The sequence below is a fragment of the Ostrea edulis genome, chromosome 4 (genome assembly GCF_947568905.1).
Source record: "Ostrea edulis chromosome 4, xbOstEdul1.1, whole genome shotgun sequence".
Lineage (NCBI taxonomy): Eukaryota > Metazoa > Mollusca > Bivalvia > Ostreida > Ostreidae > Ostrea > Ostrea edulis.
The window spans coordinates 73,756,804-73,775,812 of record NC_079167.1 but is presented as its reverse complement, the minus strand read 5'-3'; the positions used below and the strand labels follow the sequence as shown (position 1 = coordinate 73,775,812).

General features: G+C 35.5%; 2 protein-coding genes across 2 annotated transcripts; both read right to left on the bottom strand.

Moving 5' to 3' along the window:
• Nucleotides 1-3,702: 3,702 nt before the first annotated feature.
• On the bottom strand, nt 3,703-10,885 carry LOC130054311 (uncharacterized). The gene is made up of 4 exons (XM_056163741.1): nt 10,588-10,885; nt 7,394-7,606; nt 5,337-5,488; nt 3,703-5,159 (listed from the first exon to the last, which is right to left on the bottom strand). Exons 1-4 carry the CDS (start codon nt 10,613-10,615, stop codon nt 5,112-5,114), a joined length of 441 nt encoding a protein of 146 aa, XP_056019716.1. The 5' UTR covers nt 10,616-10,885; the 3' UTR covers nt 3,703-5,111.
• Nucleotides 10,886-12,670: 1,785 nt separating this feature from the next.
• Nucleotides 12,671-16,558, bottom strand: LOC125669142 (hemicentin-1-like). The gene is made up of 5 exons (XM_048903592.2): nt 16,456-16,558; nt 15,904-16,068; nt 14,396-14,521; nt 13,587-13,757; nt 12,671-12,840 (listed from the first exon to the last, which is right to left on the bottom strand). The coding sequence occupies exons 1-5, from the start codon at nt 16,556-16,558 to the stop codon at nt 12,671-12,673; spliced, it is 735 nt and encodes a 244-aa protein (XP_048759549.2).
• Nucleotides 16,559-19,009: the final 2,451 nt, after the last annotated feature.

Sequence of the window (19,009 nt, the reverse complement as noted above, 5' to 3'; positions counted from 1 at the left end):
AATTGTGAATTTTACGATCCAGGGTTTTGGCTCTAGGATGGGTCCAAAATTAGTCATATCCTTTAATGTTTTAATGGTAATATACCTATTATATTATTTAAAGTCTTTCATGAGTGTATGCATTTTTATGGGAATTGAAGTTTTAAGAACACATTTTGTTTTATACCTCTGGTATATCCAGGGGTCCGTGTTTGCCCAACTCTTTATTTTGTATAAGCAATACGTATTGCTTAGAGGAGTTATGAGATTGATCACTGTTCGTTTTCTTCACTTTTCATACTGTTGTTAAACATTAGAATTTAGCTAAGATATTCAGAACAGGAATTTTCCCCCAGATTTCATAACTCTTGGGAGTAGTGATACTTTTCACTAGTACTCAGGTGACCGATTAGGCCTGTGGACCTCTTGCTGTGAAATGTTAGGATCCGCGCCGAACCCGTCCAATGTAGAAGATAACGTTACTGCCCCTAACTAAACATAGCACGATCCTTGTTTACATAACAAAGAATTGTGAGTGCTGTAACTCAAAGTAACTCGACAACTGACATTCAAATTTTTTGCTGACCATTGGAAATACCTAACTTAAGCATTGTAAACATTAAAAATGTGGGAAAGAAATTTTTCATATTTTCATTTCAAATCCTGTCCATGAAAGTAGACCAGATATGGTTCGATGGGATGAAAATACCACACCCAAGGAGGAGCAATCACTACCTATGTTTACGTCTTCAGTAGATTTGATGCGACCATGGCACGAGTGGAACTCGAACTCACTATCTTCCGGTTACGAAACTAACGCTCTAACACTGAACTACCGCGAACGATTGATTTATTCACGTACAAAGTTTGTAATCTTGAGAAAGGTTACTCCATCAAAATATGCCTTAAAACTTCAGTTTGTTGACCCGCTAGTTATATCTAGGAAACCACGCGTGGAGGCGAGAACAGGATTTTTGAAGAGTATGTCAAAAATTTCAATATTTCGACATTCGTTAATGATAAAAAAAAAATTGGGAACAAGTACAAAAGGGGAAAGAAAAGACAATTTTCATTGTATAAGACGTAAACTCTGGAACTGCGCTGATAGTTGAGTCACGTGACATACAAACATATGGAGTGGTCAGATGGGTTCGATCACCGGTGGCCAGATATTTCTGTTGGTAGAGCACCTGACTAGAGATTCAGGGGGTCCAGGCTCGAATCCCGATCTGGATCATTGCATTTCCTCCCTTCCTGTTACACATTAAAGGGACTGGTTCACGTTTTTCGAACGAAATATTTTTAATTTTAGATGTTTAAAATGAAAAATATAGCTCATTTAATGTTGACATCCAAAATTTGTACCGTCTGAATGCAAGGATTTCAGCAATATTTTAGCTTTGATTCTGTGTTATGTAAACAAAGACTCGAATTTTTTTTTATGTAAACAAACAAACCAGTGAAACATTCATTTTGTAATTCAAAGCATCTTCATTTCGTACAGTTACAAATTCTAACTTTTAAATGACACATTGTACTTAAAGTATACTTGAGATGGGATATATATAATAAACTTGGATGAATATCGATTTGTTTTGATAACTTCGTAAACAATAACACACCTCAATCTTTGTTTTCAAAACAAATAATGAACTCTCTATGATGAGCTTCCGTCATTATGAATAACCCTAATTTTTTGTGAAACCTTCTAAAACATATTAAACTGTAGATTATGATCATTTAAAGTGAAAAACAAAATTTGGAGGAAACGTTTTAAATTAGATGTCTTAAAGACATCTTATTTAGGTTTGTTGCTATGTTTTACATACTATCATTGATTTTTACGAAAATCATGTCCATACCCCTTAAGTGTCTATATCAAGCTTTATACACGTAAGAAAATCGGTATGAGGAATTGTTTGTTGTTTATAATCAGCTTCTGATGAAAAAAAGGTACAGTATAGTGTAATCCGAGATCAATGGCTTTCAAAACTGATAACAATGCCCTTTGGATGTCTATTGTAGAAAAGATATAGACGCACACTGAACATGACGATGTTAATATTTATTTTAATTCAATATCAAAGACAGAAAAACATAATGCTCAATGGTTTCTAGTCTACTTCATTATACTACATTAGTAAAGTTGTTTGAGCATAAATATAAGTTTTACAAAATTTGCATAGCCTCTAACAAATAGTTTCCTATGTCCAAGTACAATATTCGCACGAAAAGCGAAAAACCACAACTGTTCACCGTGAATTCTGTTGTGACACTCATTTTTATTATTTCAATCGTGAAATCTTGGAGATATTATGAACGACTGTATGGATTCGAAAATATTGAGTATTTAAATGATGTCTATTTTAAAAGTATCATGATACACGTTTGCAAGGAAAACCTATTCTGGCCTATGATACATTATGGTACACTGTAATATAGATATATACATAAATCAGTGATTATTGTAAATAATAACTTTTATGTGACGTGCGAGGTATTTGTCTCTCACTTTACCCTGACCTGTTGTTATGTCTGGGTGGAGTAATGGCTGTTTTGGATCTAATTTTACCCTTCTCCTTACTTGCTGTATTTCATCCAATCAAATGTAACATATTCGTCACGTGGTCTTTGTCTGTTTGTTTACTATGTACCAGGAGCCACGCTAGTTCAGAGCAGCAATTTTTGTATAAACACTCCGTATAGCAAGATTTCATTGTCACAAGTTGAGGATTGAATTACGGAAGGATTATTCTTGTTTGCAGAATATTCCATTCTCACTCAACGGTGAGTGTTTGTGTATCTTTGATGGATTTTTTGGTCTGATCTAATGGTATACAGATAGCGTGGGTCGAGATAGCGTGGGTTGAGAAAATCCGGTTCTAACTAGTATGGAGATGGACCGCAACATGGACAGCTCGAATTTGTTCAGTGTTTGTTTGATTGGACATTCTTTTATTACACGTTTTGTCCTTTTTGTTTGTCACTGGTAAAATCATATATATGCCTTGGTTTCCATGCCCCCTCTTATGTGTGGTTTTATCTCTCTACTTGCCAAGTGGCCTTTGGGTGGGGTTAATCCAATTCATTTTGCCTTGGATTCATGGCCTTGATTTCTTGTTGCTACCCACCCTTTTTTGTGGGCAGGCAATATTTTTATGCTAGTCTTTTTACATATGTGTATGCAATAGGGGGTCATCTTGTTATACCCCCTATCGGATGTTTTTATTTTGTGTATATATGTTCTCTTTCTCAATGTCAATTTTATAGATGTATGTAACAGGGGGTCATCTAGTCATTTGCAGCATATGATCTTAATTTTTACTTGGTTTTAATGACCCCCTGTACTGTATATACTTTTCGTCATTTACTAAATAAATGACATTTTCTATTCTCAAACTTGTTCTGTTTTGCCTGCTTTGAGCAAAAAACGAGTGCAGTCCACTTGGCTGGTGCTTTTGAGCTAAGGATCATAAAGACTGTTACTATAATAACAAATCAGTGATATCGCATTATTTGGAATATATATATATATATATATATATATATATATATATATATATATATATATATATATAAAATTGTATAAAATATTACAATGCCGATTCAGCGTTCTTGACTACATTATTGAGGACTAAAAATTTAAGGATTCAAAATTCAAAACACATAACATTGCATGAAATCTCTCTCTCTCTCTCTCTCTCTCTCTCTCTCTCTCTCTCTCTCTCTGTGGTAGTGTGTGCATGGTTTTATACAATACGATGATCAATATTATTTTTTGAATTTTCAAATTGAACTAATCCTACAAGAAAAACTAGAACTGTCCTAATGGGACTAATACCCCCCGCGGGGCATATAAGATGATGGGAAATATTTAATGCAAGCACATTGGATATTTTCACATTATCTACAGGGCAATCAATGTGAATACAGAAGTGTATATTCTACAGTACAGCAGTACATGAAATATTAAAAATATGCTTAATATAAACAAAGAATTCTGTTGGCACATTATAGGCTGTATGATTGCAAATCCCTGGTCAACTCTTCTAGTCTTTAGTTTATATTCACTTTGTTAAAGATCATTATGTTATGCAAATTTTACTTTGTCATTGATTTTGTCAGTAAATAAATGACATTAGCTCAAGTATTGGTAGAACTTCATTGTTGAACTTCTTTCCACTTTTTCAATTCCTGATTGACTTATGAGCGTAAAACGGTATTAGAAATAAACTCTGGACAAATTGTGTCTATTACTTTACTACATGTACAACCAAACCAGAAAATGTCCGTAACTTCCATAACTGTTAAAATATTTCAATGAAAATAGAAGATGCACAACTACATTATATATATATAAGATGAGAATAAAGTTTGAATCAAATCTGTTCAACGGTATTACAATTAAACTCTGGACAAAGTCCGCAACCCCCAACATGAAAAGAAAATGTGCGTAACTTCTATAACTGTTAAAATATTTCAATGAAAATAGGAGATGCACAACTACATAATATATAGAAGATGTGCATAAAGTTTGAATGAAATATGTCCAGCGGTATTAGAAATAAACTTCGGACAAATCGCGTCTACGGACAATCGGACGGACAGACGGACAAAGTGATTCCAGTATACCCCCCCCAAACTTCGTTTGCGGGAGGTATAATAAATCAGCTGTAAGCTCACGATATACATTGAATTTCACTCCTAACAGGAATTCTACGACAGGAAATGCAACTAGCAGACCGCATTAAATTACGACAGGAAATGCAACTAGCGGACCGCATTAAATAGAAACCGCATTAGCTCCTCCTAAATTGTCTTCACTTCTATGGAACGGAATATACACATGTACAGTATATAATGAATTGTATTGAACGGAATACATGCATATACATGTATATAATGAATTCCATGCAATGTTATATGTTTTGAATCCTCAATTTCTTTTAAATTGTCAGATTTAAATTCAAAACACGTGAATCTACACGCATGTGCAGAAAAATGACCTTAGATTTCATTCCATCAACACATTGTCTAATGAATATTTTCACAAGGATAAAATTGTTTAGTTCAAGTTTCATCTTTGTCGGAATGATTTTGATAGACTGTAAATGAATTCTGATTCTGAGGAATCAACATCTATGTTCAGCATGTAAGGTCTTCAGTCGCTTCTTCAAGAACTAAAACAAAAAATTAACATTTATATCACTTTATTACTTAGACAACTATTTCTTGAAAAAGTCAATACAATCATCTCCTAGAAACTAATTTATCTATGATATGATAATTTCTATCATTAGAATGAGGATGGAAATCAAATCAATTTCCCATCAATATACAGCTATGGACATTCCTACCGAATTGGCAGCCGCAATGGTCAATGCCACAAACACCACACCGACAAGGGCACCCAAAACAAGTATAGTCCAGCCTTTGAAATTATATTCCTGGGACTGCTCACTAAGACGTTCGATGCTTGTCCCAACAGATCTCTTCTTCCTTGGTAGTCCTACAAAGGCATTTCAGAAATAGACAAAGATTTTATGAAGTTTATTTCCTCGGTAGTCTGAACAGTACAAATGGTATCGAAGGCTGCTTAATCTTTTTGGATAAATTCCGATATTTTATCTGTTACTTGCAAGATTCAACGTACTGATATTGTGGAAACCTGTATTATCAAAGAATTACGAAATATTAGATGCTCCCATATCGATAACCCTTTCGGGAAAAAGAATTCATCTCAACCTTGGTGTAAGCTAACCGAAAACGAAAATCAAAATCCACAGAGCTCACTGTAAAGCTACAGTGGACAAAAAATGGTGTCACTGTTCTCTGCTTCTATCGCACGCAGAACTACCGTTTTAATATAGATTTGTTCCTGAGAAAACCCTTCAAATGTTGATATAAGTTATGTGACCATTACTCGTTTGAATTTTCCATTGTGTTGACTTTCGTCACCGTTTTTTCGGGTAATCGATCATGCCATAGTCACGTGATTCGCTACCGTGATTTTATTTCATTTACATTTTTTTATTATTACCGCATAACCTCTAGAATCCATTGTAACAATTCTCGGCGCTGAAATCACTCCCCTAGAAATAGGTTGATTTATGAAAACTTCCGACGTATTCCACTTGCATTTGAGGCTCAATAATTCATGTTTTGTGTATTTCAACTTAATCTAACATAAATCACATATGTACTATACATCGTTAGCATTCGGTCATCAATGTTTCGAAAACGAAACGAAAGCCAACACACAATGTGAAGTCTGTTACGTTAACAATACAGAATGGAATGTTTTACAAAACGAAAATGGAAAACAACAGAAGCAAGGGCATTTTCAGGAACGTAGCGATGTTAAAGATATGGTTGTATGTCTTAGACGTGTGGCGGATTTGAAAAATAATCTCTGATTTAATGAACAAATGCTTTTGCAACATTTTCGTTTTCTGGAAAATCCATCCGTAAACCTTTTCTTACATTATATAGTCAAATCATAACGATTCGAATGCGATTAAATACATGCGATATTAGGATTTCTAAGGGACATTAAAATTCAATCGATTAGATACAAGTTATTTAACGGTAATGAAAGACTTAAGTACATATAGCAACAGATTGATATATTTGTGTAGATTTTCCTTAGAAGTCCATCCGACCAGTCAGACAACAATTGCTATATGCATGCAAAAAGTGACCTTTGACTCTTTAAATTGATATTCAATAGAAATAGCGGTTATCATGCCATGTCCAATGTCTGTATGAAGTTTAATGACCATCGAAGCTTTCTTCAGTTGCTGGTAAAACAACTACTGTATGCATACTAAAAAGTTCATAACCTTTTTCATTGTGACATGAAGAGCAACATGGGGTTATCAGCTAGTCATGACAAAGGTTCGAATCAACATACAGTTATTGGTTCATCAACTGCAGTATGCAAGCTAGGAGTCATCTACTTGTCTTGACCAACTACGTCAACATATACTGACTCCCATCTGTGTATTAAATGGCCTCGTTTGGTAATTACATAGATTTCAACGTAATTCAGAATACCAGCGCACCTGTGTGCTTTTAAGTTTTTCTACCTAAGTTGAAAGTGGATTTTAGTCTCATTTGAAACTTAAAACTTTCACTTTTACTTTGTGCCTGCAGTATAGTCTGATGTGGTATTCCCGGGAAATAATGGTAGTATTTCAAAATGGCATTTGGATGACTATGTGGCATTTTTCTTGAATTCTAAGTAAAAACATAGAGAACAACAATATTTGCGTTTAAAACAAAAGATGTCTTTGAATTCTGTTGTTGGAAGGCATCTTTGGTATGATAAACAAGTTACAGAAAGTAAGATGATTCATGTATAGAGTGGATATATGTATTCTTTAACAGGATATCAATAGAGACAGTTAAGTACCTGATAGGAATAGGTTTGGTAGAGTACATGTGCTGGATTTCTGCAAACATTTTTTGGCATTATCGTCAAAGACATAAGAACGAGGGTTGCACAGCCTAGTGTAGGTATTATAATTGGAGCACGTGAAGTAATTATGACACGACCAGCAAGAATGATAGTGTCCATTTGGCCTGCCCCTGCAGCCATCATTGTTTTGATTTAGAATACAGTTTCCTGAAAAGTAACAATAGCATATAGTAATAACATTGATAGCACAATAATGAACCTGTGTTATTTTCAAAATCATTAAAAAAAACTAGACTTGGAGAAATTTACTGTTTCAGAACAAATATAAGGAACCTGATTAAAAAGACAGATTTCAAGGTATCCTAAATTAAATGATACGTCTTCCTAAATAAATAAATTTGTTATGCAAAATTAATTAAGATTATCCGTCAGAAATATTTTGTTCTTGGAAATGTTTACGAATTTTACTCAAATGTACACCTGAAATAACAATGAAAGATGAAGATAACGAACAGTGATCGATCTCATAACTCTTACAAGCAATACAAAATAGATAGTTGGACAAACACGGACATCTGGACACACCAGAGGTGGGATCAGGTGTCTAGGAGGAGTAAGCATCCCCTGTTGACCGGTCACACCCGCCGTGAGCCTTAAATCCTGATCAAGTAAACGGAGTTATCCGCAGTCAAAATCAGTGTACCAAGAACAGCTTAACAATCGGTATGAAACACGTCAGACAGCATTTGAATCAATGATAGGTTGTATTGACGAACTAGATCGTTATAACGACCATAGAATTTGCGAAATGCTGACTTCAATCGAGACTGTTGAAATCCCTGTACCATCAACTTGTTTGTCAGTAGCTTACCTCGATTTAAAAACTGACTATACCCAGAACAAGCTCTGGCATATCGAATCAGTTGAGAGATATAAACACCAGATGCAAGTGATAATGGAATATTGCTACATAAGTAGGGGAAGTTGACGATGGAGAAGCTGAAATCATCCAGTTTGTCATACAGTTTAGTTGTCAGTTTGCCGTTAATGTCTACTTTCCATAAAATATCTAAGTATGAAGCAGAAGTGGACGACTCTGTGGTGTCCTTTATTTCGAGCTCACAGGGATATATCAAATCGACATATGAATCAAAGTACTTAAAGTACTCGTGGGAGTTGAACATTGTGGAAATTCAGTTAGAACAGATAGCACTGGAAGGGTAGGGGGATAAATGACTGAATATTATCATGATTTTAAATACAAATCAATTGTTGTTGTTTTTCAAAGCGTTACAACAGCAAACATGGATAATGGAAGGCCCATGGGCCACAACGCTCCTCGAGTAACTGAAGTCGTGTTGTTGTTTTCTAGAATTTCACCCCTTTATATTCTCATGAAAAATGTGACCACATATTATGGCCCATACATTCAAATCAATATGGTTTTCAATGCCTTGCAGTTATGAAGAAGTTTTCCCCCTGTATATATACATTCAAGTTTAATCCTAGTTGTAGCTAATTCTAAGGATTCATTACTTGAAAAGGTAGTCCAATATGCTAAACTGTCACCTGAGTATACTACAGTCCTGTAGAGGATCAATGGAATGGTAAATAATTGTATAATAACTCAAAATAAATGAAATGCAAAAAAATAAAAAAAATTGTCCGGCATCGGAAATGCACAAGCCGAGTTGCGCAAGGAATGGGCATGGAGGGAACCGGCAGAAAAGTTTGCAAGAATTATCAAGCAGGGAGCAAAATTTTGCGTACATAAATTTCAGCCGACTTAAATCCTTTGTGACCTTGACCTTTAACCCTTGACCAAAATCAATAGGCTTCTTTGTCTCATCAAGGGCGATATCCATCTAAGTTTAATTGAGATCCTATAATTTATTAAAAAATCATAGTGCAGAAAACAAAATTTTCTCCAAATTTCAGTCTATTTATAGCCACTGTGACTTTGACCTTGTGACCCCAGAATCGATAGGCTTCTTGTCTTACTTAATCAATCTAAGTTTGATTGGGATCCTATAATTCGTTCAAGAGCTATGGTGTGGAAAACAAAATTTTCTCCAAATTTCAGTCTATTTATAGCCAATGACCTTGACCTTTGACCTAGTGACCCCAGAATCGATAGGCTTCCTAGTCTTACTGAGGGTGACAATCCATCTAAGTTTGATTGAGATCGTATGATTCGTTCAAGAGCTATGGTGCAGAAAACAAAATTTTCTCCAAATTTCAGTCTATTTATAGCCACTGTGACCTTGACCTTTGACCTAGTGACCCCAGAATCGATAGGCTTCTTCATCTTACTGAGGGTGACAATCCATCTAAGTTTGGATGAGATCCTATAATTTGCTCAAGAGCTATGGTGCGGAAATGAAATGTTGATGCGTGCCTGCCTGCCAGCCCAAAGGCACTTCATCAGATCATAAGCTGAGTTCGACTTCATCGCAACTCCGCTAAAAATGAAACACTAGTCAAATAATGTTATTTATTGCCAAGGTATTTGGGATATTATACTGTGGCTCAAAAAGGGGGTGAATGAACCTGACAGTATGGAAAGCATATATAGTGGAATCAGACTTGTGATGCTGGAAATCTATAGTGATTAATAAACTATACATGTACAAGATCCATAACTATTTTTTTTTTTCAGTTTGTGAGGGAGAATCCTCATGTCTCTTTCATCTGTAGACAAATAAACAATGTGTTTTGACCAGAGCAATTTCCAATCCTTTTTGCAGCATAAATTCAACATTGTGGCAACTGGGTTAAACTTTGATAGTGAAGTCATACATGGCAGCACCTCATCCCATGCTCTTAAAATTTCTGTTTGACACACACTCATGACATCCACTCAAACATTACAGAGTGCAGCAAAATCTCATTGTAATAGGGGATTCAAAATGGATAACTGGTACAAAATATGGTACATATTATTAAAAAAGGATAATGAATTTGACATATTGATGTCTTGGAAAAGGAAATTCTGACATCGGGGCTCTAAGCGTTTTCAAACATTGTCATTTGATAAAAGTGTTCTACATTTTTAAAAATAGAGATTAATATGTCTTTACATACATAGGTGAGAAAGTTTCCATTATTCCTAACCGAGACATACCATGTATGCACAAAAAATTCATAAACAAATATCACACTACTCACGTAGAAAATGTGGACCTTACCGTCATCAAGCGCAGCGAAACACGCCATTTCGAGATTTTCGTCGACGAAAGCTCGGTAACAGTAATGAATAAGGTACACTCATTTTGTATCTATTTTGTGACTTTCTTTATTAAAAGACACAGTTCTCTAATGTGTAACGTGCAATTACTACGTAATCCAATAACTTGAAGCATGAAGCAGTTTCACTTTGCAACCGGATATAAGAAATTTTATTTCGTATTCCGATCCCAATCGAAAGTTGTTGACTGGGAATGACGTGTTTTAATTCAATATACATGTAACATCAAGCAATTTTTATATCACATTATAAAAAAAAACAAATATATACACATACGCAATGTTGTAGAGTTATTTCTTGTAAATATTCTGAGGTTTCGCACCATATTCGATATTTCGCACCACGGTGTCAATAGGTCTTGTGTGCAGTTGTCGTTCGTTTCCCTATCAATGTTTATAGGTGACGCTGCGCTACAAACGACAATTTTCAACCTTATCTTTTATTTTTCTATGTATATCAGTATCAATTTGATCGAAATCCTGTATTCAAATTGATTTGAATACAATATCATTGCATTTACTTACATGTCAATTATCAAAATTAGATTAATTCAGAAAAGTTACATGGATTATTTAATGGCGGATGTTTATAAAAGTTTATGTTGATTTACCTAGGAGTAAATCAGCTGACACAGAACCCCCGCTGACGACCACTATACAAATCAATACAAATTACTGCGCAGAAAAGTGCGTGATGACCCAGGAAGATTGAACATAGTTCAACTCCCAATAAAAGTAATTATTGTTAATAGACAAAGCGTCATCCGTATGTCTAAATCTAATGATTCTATAATAAATCCTGACATCTATGGTTATCGAAAGCATTTCGCATGAGGCGTGGTTTTAGGAGGGAGTTGACAGATTTCGGATATCACTGAACTACTGAGCATTTTAATGCTTATTAAATGTGCAGTATCCACATCACGTGCTTGAAAGAATGTATGACTTTTGTGGTATCTTTGATTTTGATATAATCACCACAATACAACAAGTCCCGGTAGCACGTGTCAACATTGAAAAGGTTTGATAAACCTAAAACATAGTCATGATATTTGTTTGATATGAATATTGCCTGCAGATGATATTCAATATCATTGGAATTCAAATATAAAACAAAATGGTCTCATATATATTTTAGAGGCAGGTTATGCAAATTTTAGACTCGCGTCAATCAAGAAAAATTTTTGCAGCGCGTTTCGGCGTGATTATGCATAAATCTTCCAATCCTTCACCGACAATGATGATGTCTCCATATGAGCGAAAAATCCTTGAATAATATATAACCAACTAATCCCCCCTCTCTCTCTCTCTTGTTAAAAACACATTTTCTATACCCCGAAATCATAGATCGGGTACATATTGACGAAAATGACGAATTCAGAATTAGAGAGGGGATGGAATGAGTACCAAATGCAATGTCCCTCTCGGAGAACCAAAAGGTTGATCCCCTATAAGATTTGCTTTCGATGATGCAAGATAATTAATTGTTGATTTATTTTGCCGTGGATGAAAAGGGTACTCTAAAATATGTGTGCAATTAAAAAGAGGGTTCGATCCCTCAGGCTCCTCCGAAACTCCGCCACTGGATCTGTCTCTTTCTATCTCCATTAACCTTGAATTATTCATACTCAGAGAACGAAAAAGCAAAACATTTCGGGAAAATAATGTTTTATTTATCAGTAAAACTTATCTCAACATATATATTTAAGGTATATATTTCAATGCTCATGCATATTGTAGGCATCTCCAAAAGTGGATGAAGTTTAACGGTGGTGGTTCAAATAGGATAACTGTGAAGGGTATTTCAGAAAATATGATGTCTTTCCTGTCTTTGCCCAACTATCTCTCTTGTATTACTTATACCAGTTATGAGATTGGTCATTGTTCGTTATCGTCACCTTTCATGAATAAAGTTTGAAAGCATACTCTTTCTAATGACATCATAAAGCTTTTGAATGCTGGTTAAATGCAACAAATGTAGTGTGTAATGTTTTCTGGCACTCTGTAAAAAGATAAAGTGATTGGCTACATACTTGGGCAAGGTGCCTGGCTGCATGTTTGAATATCCACGTCTCTGAAATCACACACAACTTCACTGTCCGACAGACCACAGTTCCTAAATCGTGTTTGGTTCCCGTCCCCACACGGCATGGAACACGATCCCCATACAGACCAGTCAGTCAAACTCTGCCCAGCTACAAACGTTTTCAGAGGTTGTGTTAAGTTTAATTGTTTAATATCCATTCGAATATATTAACTTATCGTGAGACGCCAGATAGATGAACATAAAAAATTATACCAAGTGACCGTTTATAAATAGTAAAATTTAAATAAATCAACCGGTGTGAAAAGTTAGAGATTTCATCTTCAGACGTTTAATTGAACTGATAATTTATGTAAAACGTCAGATGGTATATTACTGAAATAGCTTTGTCATTCTCTCTCTCTCTCTCTCTCTCTCTCTCTCTCTCTCTCTGTGTGTGTGTGTGTGTGTGAGTGTGTGTGTTCAATACAATATAGTCATATTAACCTGGACAGCCAATGTATTTTCGTCTTTGGGAATTTTCTCCTGTGCAGGGCCGGTTTAGGACTTGTACATGTTCGTATTCGAGTTGCTTGTCCATGTCCACAGTTATTCGAACACCCACTCCATTGATTCCATTCAGACCAACCACCATCAACTGTGTCAAGTATATAAACACGTTTTACGTTTCCATCGGATATCACGTGCCCTTAATATAGTTTACTGAATGCAAATTTTAGTAAATACAGAACATATACAGTAAACCATGCTTATAGCGAAGTGTTGGGTAGCATAAGTTTAATTCGTTATAAACGTAATTCCTTTTATCCAATGAGTTCATGGCATATTTTAAAACTACAGGGAATGACAATCACTTCGCTGTAAGCGTTTTAACTGATTGCGTTTTCTATGTCTTACCAGGGCAAGGCTGCATGGAACACTTTTCTGTTTCATTGTCTTTGTTGAAACATTGGTATCTGATCGCTTCATCTGGTGTCAAATTACAGAAGCGTGATCTGCGCATCTCTCCACCACTACACGTGACTGGACACGTGCTCCACGTTGACCAGATAGGATCGGGTTTTCCTCCTTTAATCAATGAAAAGGGGAAGATATCGAACAATGATCAATCTCAAAACTCCTATAATCGGTCACACACGCCGTAAACCTCTTGATCAGGTAAACGGAGTAATAATTAGTCAAATCATTCAGTGTATAAAGAACGGTCTGACAATCGGTATGAAACACATCAGACATCATTTGACCCAATGACAGGTTGTATTAACAAACTAGATCGTAATAACGACCATAGAATTTGCGAAATGCTGACTGTTAACATCCCTGTAATGTCAAATTGTCTGTCAGTAGCCTGCCTCGATTTAAAAACTAATCATACCCAGAACAATCTCTTGTATATCGAATTAGCTGAGAGACATTAACACCACATGCAGTTGATAATGGAATATTGCTACATGAATATGGAAAGTTAAGATGGAGAAGCCGAAATCATCCTGTTTGTCATATAGTTGAGATCTTAGTTTGTCGTTAGCATCTATTTTAACAAAATATCTAAGTACGACGCAGATAAATGTAATCTCCTAAAACTTATAATTTCTTGTGTTTTACAAGATTAGTAGAAAATTAAAGTTCAGTAACAAGTTTATATACATTTTTGTCAAGACTAAGAAAAGAGTGACGTTACCTGGACATCCTAAACAATTTCCGACCTGTTGACCACTGCCCACAGTCTGAACCGCCATGTTCTGGTGTTGGGTTGTCGCAGGTTCTTGAACGAGATCTTTTGTTCACGCAACAATCGGTCCACTCTGCCCAAATTCCCCAGTTCCCATCAACTATCATGAAAATATCAAGTATCGTTATGTTGTATTATAAAAGTGTCTCATCTTCAACCATAATAAAAATCAATTATTTTAATTCTACATAGTTGTTATCAATTGTAATTAAAAGAAACTAAATAATCATAATACTGCACAGCATCATCAACTGCAATAAGAAATCAATGAAGAAAATGCTGCAGCGGTATCTTCAACTGTGATAAAAAGTTAAGGTTGCTGCGTAAGCATCATCAACTGTAATTTACAACCAATCATCATAATGCTGAATAACTTTCATCACACAGAAGAGCTAGAGATTCCGATACTTGTACATTGTACAATTCATGGTGCTTGTTTACTGATACAAACCACGTCTGATACTTGTACATTGTACAATTCATGGTGCTTGTTTACTGATACAAACTACGTCTGACTTGATATCCAGGAAGAAACACCACATTTATGAGTTCCTACTGAAGATATAGTTTATAAAATGTTTGCTGCTTTGCCATGACAATATTTCTGCTTGAAAATCCCAATTGATGACAATCCTAAACTCACCCTGGGTTAAGTAAGCATTTAGAAATGTATTTAGATATCAATAGCAATGAATTTAGATATCAAAAGCAATTCAAAGCAAGGGTCGTTAGAAATCAACATATAATGGAAGTATCGACGGATCTAAGAGAGGTAATATATATGTACAATTATACATACTTGGACACAGGATCTTTGTCTGGCAATGCTTCTCTTCTTCCTCTTGATAATAACAGTTCGACTCGACCATTACCGGGTAAGGAATATCACAGACTCGGATTCGTATCTGTGTACCATTGTCACAAGTTACCGAGCAATCCGTTCATTCCGTCCAAGGAGTCAAATCCCCCTCCACTAATGAAAAGTATAACGTACTTATAAAAGATTTAGAATCTGATTGGACGAGAATTATTTTATAACACACATTATTGCCTTTCCATTTAAGATTATACGGTGATTATTGAATGTCGATTTCAGCCTTATGTCGCGATTAGCAACAATTTGATACAAGTACATATGCTATATTTAAAACTGTAGGAATTCTGGGAACCCCTGTGGCGACCCGCAATGAGCTTACGAGCGTAGGCATTTTGCGTGCCGAATAGATGCCCATGGGTTACAAAGTTCAATTCATTCAATTTGGAATGGAACCACAGTGCCCCTAATTTCAAGTTAGACATTCTTTGTATTAGAGTATATTTAGATAGTCGTTGATACTATTTTAACACTACATATACATCATCTACATGTCTGTGCTGTTGTCATTATTATATGTACACGTCACAATTAATTATTTCTCTATGCATGTAATTTATGTAAAATGTTGAAAAAAGTAGTACAGATGAAACCAGATTTTTTCATACATGGACAACCAACACATTCTCTTTCTTCAGTGTCATTTCCTTTACATTCCGCCCCTCCGTGATCGGGTGCTGGACTGTCACATGACCTGTCTCGATTCTGCGAACCTTTACCACAGTGATTAGAACACAGACTCCAGCTCGTCCACGGTGACCATTTGCCATCAACTGCCAATTATTGGATGAAATGAATAAAGAACTAAAATCCCAAATTAGGTCGCAGGCTATGCTTTTTAATTACTGTTGATCTCTGTGTTTTCAGTATTAAAATGTGATTTAAGGTAGTTATTAAATAAAATGACGTACTTTGTGACGTCTAAACAAACTACGGGGCAAAAATATCATTTAACATGATGCATTCATTTTAAAAAATATTTCTTATATCAAGAAAGTGAAAAGTCAACTTCTTTTTTACTCTTGATAATTAACAGGACCAAAACGCCCCATATAAACCTTGTTCTTTGCGTGATTTCATTCACAAAAATTGACAAGATAAGCAGGCGTACCTGGACAAGGTTTTATGTTGCACGGTCTGGTCTCAGTGGCGTTGCCCACACAGATGCTTCCTCCATGTTTCGGGGGTGGGTTGGTACAGACTCTTTCTCTTCGTTCCTTTCCACCACCACATGTCACGGGACATTCGCTCCAGGTTCCCCATTATGCCCAGTTTCCATCAACTGTGAAAACCAGAAACATACCATCATTTAATTTTTGGTCTGACTTAAAGAAAGACAAAATGCTATTATGATGAATACATTTTACCGATATAACTAGTATAATTGTATAACTTCCCTACCTTTATTATAATTTTTAACAAATACTATACCTTTTAGATAAAGTAATAAATACTCATTTGGTATTACCGCTTGTTGACCTTTCACATATGGAAGGTAAGGCCTTTGTACAGAGTTGTGGATAGGATATGTGATAAATCGTTCCGTCATCATTTATTTTTACCGCCACACAGTGAAAGGAATGCACGTTAGCATCGCTGAATGTATCGCTTCCTGAATAACAACAAATTATCTTCCATCATGTACGACTTCGCACACTTGGTGCTCAGCAAGGAATTTGGTTTGTATATATAAAGAAATTATTAGCATGTGATTGGGTGTACTTATTTTAGCGTATATAAAATGTGGTGCTTCTTCTGTAAAATCCTGTCCACAATGGACGATATTTAACTGAGTCTGTCAGACCAGTGTAATAGCCATTGAGATCTGTTCTCATTGTACCACATCGTCTGACCGCCTCCGTCCAGGACAGTTCTTCAGCTGCCGATATCTGACCATCTGTGTAGAAAGATCATTTTTACACTTTAGTGTATCAGACGGACAAAGTGCAAAGGAATAATGATTTGCTGTACCTCTTGCATTAACTTCGTCTTTATTCGCACGAATTAGAGTTCGGTAGAGGTCACGTGACTTACTTGTGCAAAAGATTCCAATTCTGTTTAGACAGGATGAATACTGATGTTTCACCGGGAACATTCCTAGAAATCTAAAGCTGGCACAATTTCCATAATCGTTTGCTGAAGTTTAAAGGAACAAATATAATTTTGTTGTGAGTTTCTTTATAGAGTGATACACCTACATAACCATACTTCTGTTTTTTTGGTTGATATGGTACATATTGGACTAAGTGTATACTTATAGGGTTCACGGCGGGTGTGACCGGTCAACAGGGGATGCTTTACTCCTCCTAGGCACCTGACCCCACCTCTGGTGTGTCCAGGGGTCCGTGTTTGCCCAACTATCTATTTTGTATTGCTTATAGGAGTTATGAGATTGATCACTGCTCGTTATCTTCACCTTACATACTTATCATATGATCGAATAATTCCGTGCTTTCCGATTGGCTGAGATCCATCAAGATAAGAAAAATAGAATGTAATGTTCATCTGCACGTGTCTTCGAATTGAATATAACATTTGATTTCTCCAACATTGGGCCAAAATAAATTGTGAATGTCAAAGTTGACACAATTGATTATCCTTTGTTCACGCAATGAAAACTCTCTTCTCTACCTAATTTCAACTATCGTTGGGGAAGTGTGCAGTAGACAATTGCAATGTTTTAAATCATTTAATAAAATCATATTATAAAAACTGCGCTTTATTTCGTGTTGTAAAAGTGTTAGAATAATAATGTATTACTGTCTGATAATGGTCTCTTGTCATGGTAAGTGAACACTACCACGCTCCCTCTGTTTGGGGCCCCATAGAGTTCATCTGGATTGTTCGGAAATGTCCTATAACGGCACTGTTCTTTGGGTAAACGGTAATTCTGGATATTATCGTAACAAAAGCAAGTCGTGCGCTTTGAAAAAATAAATAAAATAAATATGATAAATTCATCAAATAAAATCCATCAACAGTTATTTTTACTATAATGACGAAAAATCATTACTACTGTAACTGTTAAGCATGAAACAGCCTTGGAAACCATTTAATAATACAGATTCTACAGGCAGTTTTCTAGTAAAACTGATAGCATATCATTCTCTTTCTTTTATTTTGTGAATTAATTTCTAAATGAACTGAAACAATCGTTTCATCAGAATATCATTTAATATACGTACCGATATACCCATTGTAAAGTAGGATTTGAAACTTGCACAAAACAAGTAGCAAGAGAAAGTGGGATGCGCTTGTTTTGTAATGTCTAACATAGCTGGAGAATCCGACGTCTCGTAACACCCTGCAAATAACAAATACTCCAATCATTTCATTACATCCCTCAATTAACAAATACTCCAATCATTACATAACATCCCTCAATTTACAAATACAGCAATAATTTCATTACATCCCTCAATTAACAAATACTCCAATCATTTCATTACATCCCTCAATTAACAAATACAGCAATAATTTCATATCATCCTCCACAACGTTTCCCCCCTTATATAACTGGTACCAATAAACGGTACCATTCCCAATGACCCCCACCCCCCCAAAAAAAAAACCACGCTGATTTTTCTCATTTTTGAGACTAAAAATTCCCAATTCACTTGTCGAAAAATAGACCGCTGACATCGTTAATTTATTTAGTCTGAAACATTGTACGAATTAATGTTCACTTCCGGTATTGAATGGAAAGTACAGAGT

Excerpts from the sequence above, each read along its gene's own strand:
- LOC130054311 (XM_056163741.1), bottom strand. The coding sequence starts at position 10,615 with ATGGCGTGTTTCGCTGCGCTTGATGACG. Across the intron at positions 7,607-10,587 it reads TTTCGCTGCGCTTGATGACG|GAAACTGTATTCTAAATCAA; the intron begins GTAAGGTCCACA and ends GTTACTTTTCAG. Across the intron at positions 5,160-5,336 it reads CCATTGCGGCTGCCAATTCG|TTCTTGAAGAAGCGACTGAA; the intron begins GTAGGAATGTCC and ends TTTTTGTTTTAG.
- LOC125669142 (XM_048903592.2), bottom strand. The coding sequence starts at position 16,558 with ATGGGGAACCTGGAGCGAATGTCCCGTGACATGTGGTGGTGGAAAGGA. Across the intron at positions 14,522-15,903 it reads AGAATGTGTTGGTTGTCCAT|TTGATGGGAACTGGGGAATT; the intron begins GTATGAAAAAAT and ends TTTTCATGATAG. Across the intron at positions 12,841-13,586 it reads TTCCATGCAGCCTTGCCCTG|CTGGGCAGAGTTTGACTGAC; the intron begins GTAAGACATAGA and ends AAACGTTTGTAG.